The 12,385-nt window shown below is 40.9% G+C and overlaps 1 protein-coding gene across 1 annotated transcript; it reads left to right on the top strand.

Moving 5' to 3' along the window:
- Positions 1–215: 215 nt before the first annotated feature.
- Positions 216–9,781, top strand: SPON2 (spondin 2). The gene is made up of 7 exons (XM_070751886.1): positions 216–342; positions 548–612; positions 2,461–2,686; positions 3,685–3,908; positions 5,595–5,786; positions 7,534–7,708; positions 8,827–9,781. Exons 1-7 carry the CDS (start codon positions 273–275, stop codon positions 9,003–9,005), a joined length of 1,131 nt encoding a protein of 376 aa, XP_070607987.1. The 5' UTR covers positions 216–272; the 3' UTR covers positions 9,006–9,781.
- The last annotated feature ends 2,604 nt before the right edge of the window (positions 9,782–12,385 follow it).

Genomic DNA, 12,385 nt, shown 5'->3' with positions numbered 1-12,385 from the left:
AAACACACACACACACACACACAGTTTGCTCCATGTTGTCCACCCAGATACAACTCAGGAATGAAGTGACATGCACGGATGCATTGCAGCCTTTTTCCAAAACAACCCCGAATTTTTCTCTGGAGGTTTCGCTTTCCTAACTCAGAGATAAACTCCCAGATCCATCGGAGGGAGGGATTTTAATCAGATTTTTGGGAAAGGCATAAAACTTAACCCGACAACAATATGCACACACAGAAAAGGGATTTTGTGATGGAAGCGACCTTTTTTTTATGCAACTTATAGGCCAGTGTGGAGAAATGCCATCGATCCAAAATCCTTTGCAGGCGGAGGGGAAAACTTGTAGGCAAAAGTTGAAATGTAGTTCATTCTTGCTGTGTTTTTTTCCCCCTACCCCACAGCTGGCAAAAACCATACAGATGTTTCCAGCAACACAAGATGTGTTCAGGGAGTGTGGTTTTTTTTTTTAAACAAACCACTGCCCTGGTTGGACGAAAGGGACCTTTGCAGGCATAAATAGCAAGATTCCCTCTCTTCCCCTTTGCAGATTTTTCCAGACTGGGAGACAAAGGAAATTATTTTGCTCACAGCCTCAGCGCCAGAGGAAAACCCGTAAGTATTCATGATGAATGTACAGCGATTACAGTTATTTATGCTCTGCTCTTAAAGCAGAAAAGCTTTTTGTTTTTTTAAAGGAAGGTTTAAACTTCAGTGTTTTATTTTCTCAGGGCAGGTTTCTTTGCCTTCAATGTTCAATTCTGCTGGTGTTTTCTCAAACATTTCCCTGCCATCTGGTAATGAATTCAAGTTGGAATGGGTTAAACTGAGCTGTTTCTTCATCTTATTTTTAAACAACTGTGTCTCAGGAAAGTAAAGAAGAAGACAGCTATATATTAGGAACAGAGAAACACAGAAGATTGATGGCAGAAAAAGACCTCCTGGTCCATCTAATCTGCCCTTATACTATTTCCTGTGTTTTATCTTAGGATGGATCTATGTTTATCCCAGGCAGGTTTACATTCAGTTCCTGCGGATTGACCAGCCACGTCTGCTGGAAGTTTATTCCAAGCATCTACTGCTCTTTCAGCAAAATAATTTTTTCTCACGTTGCTTCTGATCTTTCCCACAACTAACCTCAGATTGTGTGTTCACTTTCCTATTAAAACTATATTCTTCTAGCTATTTGTACTGAAACAGTCGCGAGACAGAATTAAGCCCCATTTATGATTCTAATGAGAGAAGAATAGAAGAGAATTATTGATTAGCCAAGTGTGATTGGACCCACAAGGAATTTATCACACAATGAATAAGACAATCAAACCAGCCTATTCAAAGCCTATTGTTATCAATTATTATTACTATTTTTATTATAATCCAGGACAGAAGCAGAACTAAGGATGAATTTCCTGGCAGAGAAAACAGGAATTTATCAGTGGTACAGCTTCTGTCCAAAAGTTGTGGCTACTCCACACCTGAGGTTTTGAAGAAATTAGACCATCATTTATCTGTAATGGAAGAGGGTTTCCTGCCTGGGTAGGGAGCTGGACGAGAAGACCTCCAAGGTCCTTTCCAACTCTGTTGTTCTGTAACTCTATTAAACGATGAAAGTAACCTTTCCTCTTTACATGAATGTTTTAAAAAATTCTTCTGGGTCTTGTTGTGGTTGGCTCGCATCCAGCTCCTTTCATCATGGACTTTGAGGAGAATGAACCTTGTCCATCTGGGTATCATAAGCCAGTTGGTTTATCAGAGGAATTGGAAAGTGAGAGTGAGGGAGAGGTAGGGCCTGGGGAACCTCTAGAGACTGCAGACCCCCCAGCTGTGGTAATGTCAAAGTCAGATGAGGAGGGGGATATTGTGGACCCCATATTAGATGCTAGGGTAAGAAGAATGTGAGGGAGACAAGAATATCTCCAGCAAGGTAGATCTGGGCATTGAATACTTCTATACATAGCTTGTCATCACAGATAGTATAAAAGGGGAGGACGATGGGAATTTCCACTGCAGAAGTTCAATGTTCCTTTATGGGGAGAGAGAGAAAACTAGCAGCTGAAGAGTTTCTCTCTTAAATCCTTCTGCAATCCTGCAATCCTAGTTTTGGAAGGCATTTGTCTGTCCACTCAGAATTAATGACATGAATTTATGACTTTCTTTTGGATGCTTGTTATCAGCTGGGCCAATAACGCTGGACTTTTGGCAGTCAGACTGACATTCCTATGATGTCATTACTGTTTCCAGCACGGTTTTTTTGTAAATAGACAAATATACATAGTGACTTTGCTTTTGAGTCTTCATTGGGGCTTAGTTACTGCTAATTAACTGGGCCGGACAGAACAAGTCTCAAGTGATCTCTGTTGATTTCTTTCATGGAGCCTAGGGAGAGATGTCACATTTACCTGTGGAATCCACTAATTGTGGTTCTCTTTCATTTGTGTGTTTTTTTAACCCCCCGTTGACAAGGAAATGGGAAACTCCCTACTTCTGAATGGGTCTGAGAAGACAATCGCAGCGCTGCTGGTGGCCCTCTTGGGTTGTGTGGATTGTGTTCCCCTTGAGCGAGAGATCTTGTGTGGCGCAGAAGAACCAACGACCTACAGCATTGTCTTCAAAGGGAAATGGAACCAAGCAGCTTTCCCAAAGCAGTACCCACTGTATAGACCCCCAGCGCAGTGGTCCTCTCTCCTGGGTAAGGAAAACCACCTGCCTTCTCCCAAAAAGAGTGTCCGACAGGGGGAGGAGGATGAAGATGAGGATGGTATCTATTCGGTCATGTCCGATTCTTGCGGATCCTGTGGGCATCTTCCGATCTTGACTTACTTCTTTGAGTTGTTCTATGCTCTGCCTGGGATCAGCTTTGATGGTATCCAGCCATCATGTTCTATGGTAGTCTGGTTTCTTTTTAGAGATGATAGACAGACAGACAGACGGATGGACGGACGGACGGACGGACGGACGGACGGATTGGATGGATGGATGGATGGGATGGATGGACGGACAGATACATGGATGATGGATAGAAGATAGATGGGTGGATGGTTGGATAGATAGATAGATAGATAGATAGATAGATAGATAGATAGATTGTAGATGGATGGATGATGGATAGAAGATAGATGGATGGATGATCTATTTTAACTATTTCTTAATTTCAGTCCATTCATATAATTTCCCCCAAATTTTATAATATTCCAAATCTTCTTTATTTTTAATTCTTTTTATTGTATTTATTTAGTCAAGTACGTATTTGTAGTATATAAAGATATAACAATGTTTATGTACAAGATACTAGTAAGAGAGAAACATTATGACAGGGGACGAAAGGCACACTGGTGCACTTTTGCACACCCTTTACTGACCACGTAGGAATCGGGAGATGTCAAGAGTGGACAGTGTAAAGGTAAAGTTTTGGGGGTTAGGTGACGATACTACAGAGTCTGGTAGTGAGTTCCAGGCATCAACTACTCGGTTACTAAAGTCGTATTACCTGCAGTCGAGTTTGGGGCAGTTTACTTTAGGTTTGTATCTGTTGTGTCCTCGAATATTGTGGTTGAAGCTGAAGTAGTCGTTGACAGGAAGGACGTTGTAGCAGATGATTTTATGGGCTTACTTACTTCTCAAAGCCCATCTGTTCCTTTCAGCGCAGCCCATCATTTCCCTGTCTTTTGTGTCTCCCGCCATTGACAGGTGTGGCCCACAACTCGGACTACGGCATGTGGAAGGCCAACGGCTACGCGAGCAACGGCATGCGCGAGTTGGTGGAGAGAGGGGAGCCCTGGATGCTCATGAAGGAAATTGAAGCAGCTGGAGAGAAAATGCAAAGCGTTTATGGAATCTTCTCCGCGTCTCCTCTGGTCGCCGGAACAGGGCAGACCTCAACTCTCTTTGAAGTTGACCCAGGTCATCCCTTAGTAAGTTGAAAGCATCTCCTGGCCTTTGCTTTTTTAAGGAGCAGCAAAGCTGCAAACGAACTGAAGAATTACCGTATGTTTCAGAGTATAAGATGCACTGGAATATAAGACGCACCTTAGTTTGGGGGGAGGAAAATAGGGAACTGAATCTGCTTATCTGGCCAGCGTCCTTAGTCTGGTCAGTTTCAGCATGTTATTTTATGCCCTGGTTAAGGTCTTAAAAAAATTTATTCTGAGACAGTAACAATGAAAGAGCTTGCAAGCCAATAAGAGCTGGGAACATCATTAGCACCTGGAAAGAAACAGTTGGAGCAAGTAGAGCAATGGAAACCCCCCCTGCAAAGACTTAGGGCTTGGAGAACATTCTTCTTTGCAGGGAGTAACAATGAGAGAGCTTGTATCCGGGTAAGAGCTGGGAACATTGTTAGCACCTGGTTATGGCTGGAAAGAAACATTTGGAGCAAGTTAGACCAATGGGGAAGAAAAAACCCTGCAAAGACTTAGGGCTTGAAAAACATTCTTTGCAGAGAGTAACAGTGGAAGAGCTTGGGTACATTAGTAGTATCTGGTTAGGGCTGGAAAGAAACATCTGGAGCAAATAGAGAGTAAAAAAACCAAGGTTTGAAAAACATTCTTCACAGAGAGTAACAATGAAAGAGCTTGCAAACTGGTAAGAGTTGGGAACATTGTTAGCACCTGGTTAGGGCTGGAACGTAATTTACTTAGAGTAAGTTAGAGTAATGAAAAAAAACCTGCAAAGACTTAAGGCTTGGAAAACATTCTTCACAGAGAGAAACAATGAAAGAGCCTGCAAGTTAAGAGCTGGGAAGATTGTTAGCAGCTAGTTAGGGCTGGGGAAAAAAGCTACATTCAGAGTATAAGATGCACCCAAATTATCAGCCTCTTTTAGGGAGGAAAAATGTGTGTCTTATACTCCAAAATATATGGCATTTGTCCATTATACTTAAGATAGGCAGTTATTATTCTTTAATTACGGTTGCATAAATTTGCAAGCAATTAAAACCAGCAGAGGATTCAAAGCAGGGATATATCTTGTCTTGGCATTTTCTCCTGCACTGGTTGCGCTGAACATTAAAGTCCGTGTCTATCAACCCACATGTTTTATTACCATAAAACAGCCAGATTATTTGGGGGAAACCTTTTAATTTATTGAGAAGGTCGTCGGTGAAATATAACTCATTATGAAGACCGCAGCTCTCCGAATCGTGCAGCAATGAATTCAACTTTATTAAAATAATGCTTCACTTTATATTAATGATAGTCTGGGAAGTTTAATCTATCACACTCTGCAGAGCGTCGCTCTGTTTTTATTACCAACTTGCTGTGAACGTCTCGGGAAAGTAATATTTCTTTTATTGATTTGAAAATAAGTTGAAATAACTTGAAAATAATTAACACCTTGATTGTCCTAATTCTAGTGGTTAGTAAGGGCTGTGCATAAGTGCACCAGCGGGCCTTCCGTCCCCTGTCCTAATGTTTCTTTTTTACTAGTATCATGTACTGTAAATATTGTGATATCTTTGTATACCACCAATATATACTTGACAAAACAAAGAGATAAAATAAAATAAAATAAAGTGGTTTGTTAAAATGATCTTAATTAGAGAGAACTCTGCTCACTGCGTCCAGGTTTTTGAAGCAAAGAATATTTTTCTAAATATCCAGGTATCCCTTGCGGTACGAATCGTGCCCAGCCCTGACTGGTTTGTGGGGATTGAGAATTTTAATTTGTGCAACAAGAAAGGCTGGAAAAACCGCATCTCCATAGACTTATTTCCATATGATGCCGGAACAGATAGCGGCTTTACGTTTTCCTCACCCAATTTTGCCACAATCCCGCGGGATAAAATCACAAAAGTAAGTTTCTTTATCAACTTTTGGGATGATCCATTGCATATCATCAGGTCAAGAGTCACCTGGAGGTCTTCAAGAAAAGATTATGATAACCATTTATCCAAGACAAATCACTCGGTCACTCATGCCCTCACCACCTCGAGGTTTGACTACTGCAATGCTCTCTACATGGGGCTACCTTTGAAGAATGTTTGGAAGCTACAAATTGTAGCCCTTCCAAGACACGCCCACGTTTCTCCAACAATCAGCGGTCTGCATTGGCTACCAATTGGTTTCCAGACTCAATTCAAAGTGTTGGTGATGACCTATAAAGCCCTACATGGCATGGGACCAGATTACTTACGGGACTGCCTCCTGCCGCATGAAACCCAGCAACAGGTCAGGTCCCACAGAGTTGGCTTTCTACCAGGTCCCGTCAAATAGACAACGTTGCTTGGCAGAGCCCAGGGGAAGAGCCTTCTCTGTGGTGGCCCCGGCCCTCTGGAATCAGCTCTCACCAGAGATTTGTACTGCCCCCACCCTCCTCGCTTTCCGTAAGAGTCTTAAGACTCATTGATGTCGCCAGGCTTGGGGCTATTTAGACTTCTGCCCCTGGCCAGTGAAGGTTATGTGAGTTAGTGGGTTGAATGGGTGAGAGTGTTTTTACGGTCTTTGGGTTTTCGATTATTAAGTATTGATTGGGTTCAGGGTGCTGTATATTGTTATTTTATATGTTGTAAGCTGCCCCGAGTCCTCGGAGAGGGGCGGCATAAAAGTCCAATTAAAAATGAATGAATGAATGAATGAATGAATGAATAAATAAATAAGAAAGATGGAAAAAGATTTCCTGCTTTGGAGCTGGAGTAAAAGACCTTCAGGGCTTATAAATTTAAATTAAATTAAAATTTAAATTTAAATTTAAATTTAAATTTAAATTTAAATTAAATTTAAATTTAAATTTAAATTTAAATTTAAATTTAAATTTAAATTTAAATTTAAATTTAAATTTAAATTTAAATTTAAATTTAAATTTAAATTTAAATTTAAATTTAAATTTAAATTTAAATTTAAATTTAAATTTAAATTTAAATTAAATTAAATTAAATTAAATTAAATTAAATTAAATTAAATTAAATTAAATTAAATTAAATTAAATTAAATTAAATTAAATTAATTAAATTAAATTAAATTAAATTAAATTAAATTAAATTAAATTAAATTAAATTAAATTAAATTAAATAAATTAAATTAAATTAAATTAAATTAAATTAAATTAAATTAAATTAAATTAAATTAAATTAAATTAAATTAAATTAAATTAAATTAAATTAAATTAATCCCATCCAGCCCTGTGTTTCTATGATTGGCCGAAGAGGATTGGGGATGTTGTTTGAGTGCTAGAGGGAAGGAATGAAATGTGTAAAGAATAGAAGGTGGAAAACAGGAATTGGAAAATTAACGTTATTTTCTGTCTCTCACTCCCATAGGACACAGTCTTTTCCTGAGGGGAGCCATCTGTCAGGCAGAAGCCATTTTATTTGGAGTCTTCGGCCTGACAGGCGGCTTCCCCTCAGAAAAAGACTCTGTCCTACGGGAGAGAGAGAAAAAATAACAGCAAGGCCTTTGGCCTGACAGGCGGCCTCCCCTCAGGAAAAGACTGTGTCCTACTGGAAAGAGATAGATAGATAAAATAACAGCAAGTTTCTTCCGCACTGCAGTGATTTCTGGTTGGTTAAACTCACCTCCTTTTCATACCTGTTTGATTTCATAGATCACTTGTTCCTCTCCAAGTCATCCTGCCAACTCATTTTATTACCCTAAACTTAAGACTCTGCCGCCGATTGCCCGGGTGACCTTGGCAAAACTCAAAAGGAAGAAGTTGAGCTTTCTCTTCTTGCAACCAAATGTCACAGCCACCCATAACGAAGTAGAGGATTCAGTCTCGGGTAAGGATTTTATTCCTAGATAAAGAGAAAGTTTTGTTTTAATTATTCAGCCACAGAAGACATGCCTGCCCTGAAGGGCAAATCGAACATATTTTAGCAATCAACACCCTCCAAGCTTCCCTTTTGGGAGTACAGGATGAAATTGGGGAAATGGGAGGAAGGAACTTAAGGCGAAGGGTAGAAATACTTGAGAAATTGATAAAATCTTTTGATAGATCCTTTGTTTTCCCAGTCCTTACATTGGCAGAAGTTATGGGTGCTCCATCAACCAGTGAAGGGCTCCTATGGGTAGGATCAAGTATGCAGAATCAGTAGAAAATTTTTTCTTTTTTTTTCTTTTTTCCCCCTTCAGGACTCTAGGTATGTTTTTCCTATCACAGTAAATGAGGTTGAATGCGTATAATTTTAGAAGAACTGTGCGTGTGTGTGTACATACTCATACAGTTTATATACTGTGTGCCTGTGTGTAATATGTATGTACATAGAATTAAATAGTATATTTTGGATGTTCAGTAATAGTAAATCGAGAGGGAAATTGAATCTCTTTGAGGTGAGGAGAGGAGAGGAATCAATGTAAAAGCAAATAATGGGTGTGATTGGGGAAACCACAGGGAGGGTGGAGGCCCTGTTTCCTCCCAGGAGATTCCTGGAAAGGCTCCACGGAGGCTTCGCCCTGCCTTTTCCGGCCCTGTCTCCTCCCAGGAGATTCCTAGAGAGGCCCCACAGAGGCTTCTCCCTGCCTTTTCCAGCCCTATTTCCTCCCAGGCGATTTCTACAGAGGCCCCACGGAGGCTTCTTCCTGCCTTTTCCAGCCCTGTTTCCTCCCAGGAGATTCCTAGAAAGACCCCATGGAGGCTTCTCCCTGCCTTTTCTGGTTACAGTTTCGGAGGCTCGGGTTTGTAAGTGGAAAATGGTTCTTGAGAAGAGGCGAAAAAATCTTGAACACCCGATTCTTATTTAGAAAAGTTCATAAGTCGAGGCGTTCATAGGTAGAGGTACAACTGTACTTACCTTGCGTTGTTTGTCTTGGAGAAAATTAAACCCGTTGGCTGTGTCCGTAACCAAGCTGAACATCCCGTAGTCGTGTAAAACAACCTGAAACTACTTCTCTCCTGCAGAAACACCCTTGGATTGTGAGACCTCTCTGTGGTCTTCGTGGGGCCTTTGCCGTGGCACCTGTGGGAATCTAGGAAGGAAAAGACGGACTCGTTACGTACTTCTTCAGCCGGCCAACAACGGAACCCCCTGCCCGGATCTGAGCGAAGAAACACACTGTGAACCAGATAATTGTGTCTGAGACCATTTCTTTGGACAATTGTTTACCTCATGTAATTTGGAGGATATTTAAAATATCGCTGTGTTGATATAGTTTTATAGTTCAAGTGCTGTCTATCTATCCATCCATCTATCAATCCATCAATCAAACCATAGATAGATTATACTCTACACATTTATTGTGAACTCCTACAGTGCCACCTAGCGGTCGGAAACAGTAGTAATAGTAGCAACTCCAATAGTAAACTTAGAGAGTTACCAACCTCTGCACTGAGAAAAGAGGCTGGTGAGAATCTTTACATTTCTTCTACTTCTGGAATGAATTTAATGCATCCGAGGAATAATGAGGTAGTTTCTACTGACTTATAATATGCTGTGGAATTAAATGTATAAGTTTTGAGGGAGAACCAACTTGAAGGAAAAAGAAAGCCAAGTTTTTTTTCAACAGTATAAGAAAAATTCTAATTCTAGAATTTTAAAGCTATTGTTTGAAATTGTGAAAATTGGCAAGTTCTATCTTTTACAGAGATTTCTATGAAATTTGTCCTGTTCTGTGAAGGCCTAAAAAAGAGAATTGTAACAACAATTTTCTGAAACGTTTATGTAAGAAAGTGTAGGATATACTTCCTCTACTTACAATGTTCTATATTTCTGGATTTTCTTAAAAATTAAAAACATTTTTCCTCAGTTTAAATAATGGAATGGTGCTGATTGTGGGGTTGTTTTTTCCCCCAATTCACACCTTGTAATTTGGTTGGTTGTATACATTAAACATACATGCGCAAAATTTCAACCTAAGGAGCAATTTTCACGATGGCCTTTTATTAAGTCAAAATACAGCACCTCCTGGCCCTGCAAGTTAATCATCACAATCTGCAGCCTTGAGATTAAATCCTTGGAAGCCACCTTGGGCACAAGAGGATGGAATTCTTTATAGAACAGAATTCTTTCTTGGCCAAGTGGGATTGGACACACAAGGAATTTGTCATTGGTGCAGATGCTCTCAGTGTACACAAAAGAAAAAGACACATTTGTCAAGAATCAAGAGGTACAGCACTTACTGATGGTTATAGGGGTCAAATATGCAACGGGGAAGCAATCAGGAAACAAATGACCAAAGTGCCAAAGCCCCCTGCAACAACATCACCAACAAGGCTTCAAGAGTTGTTAACCTCATCCTACGTAGCTCCTGCTCTGGTAATCTCACTTTACTAACCAGAGCATACAAAACGTTTCCCAGACCAATCCTTGAATACAGCTCATCTGTCTGGAACTCACACCACATGTTGGACATAAACACTCTAGAAAATGTCCAGAGATATTTTATGAGAAGAGCCTTCCACTCCTCCATTCGCAACAGAATCCCCTACGCAACTAGACTTACAATCCTGGGCTTAGAAAGCTTAGAACTACATTGACTTAAATATGACCTAAGCAGAGCCCATATCTCTACAACATCCTTCCTGTCAGCAACTACTTCAGCTTCAACCAACAACGCACAAGCACACAACAGACACAAACTTAAAATGAACCACTCCAAACTCAACTGCAGGAAACACGAGTTTAGTAACCGAGTAGTTGATGCATGGAACTCACTACCTGACTCTGTAGTACCACCACCTAACCTCCAAAACTTGACCCTTAGACTGTCCACTGTTGACCTCTCTCGATTCCTCAGAGGTCAGTAAGGGGCGTGCATAAGTGCACCAGCGTGCCTTCCATCCCCTGTCCTAATGTTTCTCTTTTGCTAGTATCATGTATATAGACATTGTTATATCTTTGTATACTACCAATACATACTTGACAGAACAAATAAATAAAATAATGAAAATCATAAGGATACAAGCAACAAGTCACAAACAGTCATAAGTGGGAGGAGATGGGTGATAGGAACGATGAGAAAAAACTACTAGTAATGGTAGTGCAGACTTAGTAAATAGTTTGACAATGTTGAGGGAATTATTTGTTTAGCAGAGTGATGGTGTTCGGGAAAAAAACTGTTCTTGTGTCTAGTTATCTTGGTGTGTAGTACCCTAGAGCAGTGATTTTCAACCTTTTTTGAGCCGCGGCACATTTTTTACATTTACAAAATCCTGGGGCACATCACCAACCAAAATGACACAAATCTAATAAATAAATAAATAAATAAATACATACATACATACATACATACATACATACATACATACATACATACATACATAACCCCCTCGTATATACAATCCCATGTAACATCCCCTTATAAATACAGTCAATCATCAATCATCCCTACTCAAATTTATATCTCATTTCTGGGTACTTCTCCTGTCTTTCCCCCTTTTCTCTCTCATGTTTGTCATTTCTCTCTCTTCCTCCCTTTTTCCCTCATTCCTTTTCCCTCTCACTTCTCCTCTTTTTCCATCCCTGTCTCTCTCCCCCCCTTATGTGTGTGTGTGTATACACACTGGAACCATTTCCAAAACCAGTTGAGGGCTGGGTTTTTTTCTCTTTTATTCTTTTCAAAAACAGGTGTGGGCTGGGGGGCGTTTCTTATTATTTGGGTGCTTTTTACCATATGCTTCAAGAATCACCCCTCTCTCTCTCTTTTGTTTCTCTCTCCTCTCATTCTCTGCCTCAATCATTTCTCCTTTTTTCTCCCCTTTTTGTTCTCATTTCTCTCTCTCCTTTCCTCTCCCTATCTGTCTCTCTTGCTTTCTCTCTCTCTTGCTATCTCTTTTTCTCTCTTATTTTCTTTCTCTCTCTCTTGTTCTTTCTCTCTCTCTCTTTCTCTCCCTCCCTCTTTCTCTCTCTTTTTCTCACTTTCTCTCTCTCTCTCTCTCTTGCTTTCTCTCTCTCTCTCTCTTGTTTTCTTTCTCACACTCTTTCTCTCTCTTGTTCTCTCTTTTGCTATCTCTTTCTCTCCCCCCTTTCTCTCTCTCTCTTTCTCACTTTCTCTCTATCTTGCTGTCTGTTGCTCTCACTCACTCTCGTTCTCTCTCCGTTCTTCTCAGCGGAGGCTGGCAAAGGTGATATTCAATGTCGGGGGCGCGCGGGCGGTTGCGCGCGCTCCCTACCCCCTGCTAGCCGCTCGGAATATTCAAAATAAGAAAAGCCTTCACCGGCGAAGGTTTTTCTTATTTTGAATATTCCGAGCGGCTAGCAGGGGGGTAAGGAGCACGCGCAACCGCCCGCGCGCCCCCGACATTGAATATCACCTTCGCTGGCCTCCGCTGAGAGAACGCGTGCCCCGTCTCTCCTGCAACCCCCTTGCTGAGAGCCCGGGACGAAAGTGCTCTCGGCAAAGGTGAGACGGGCAGGTCGTGCGTTCCGGGTGCGGGAGGAGCCACGCCGAAAGGCAGGAGACAGCGGAGGAGGAGAGGGGGCGGGCGGGGGGCAGCGCCAAAAGGCCGAGGGGGCTGGAGG

The sequence above is a fragment of the Erythrolamprus reginae genome, chromosome 4 (genome assembly GCF_031021105.1).
Source record: "Erythrolamprus reginae isolate rEryReg1 chromosome 4, rEryReg1.hap1, whole genome shotgun sequence".
In the NCBI taxonomy this organism is placed as follows: domain Eukaryota; kingdom Metazoa; phylum Chordata; class Lepidosauria; order Squamata; family Dipsadidae; genus Erythrolamprus; species Erythrolamprus reginae.
Note: the sequence above shows the minus strand (reverse complement) of the source record. Positions and strands in the feature narration are given on the sequence as shown.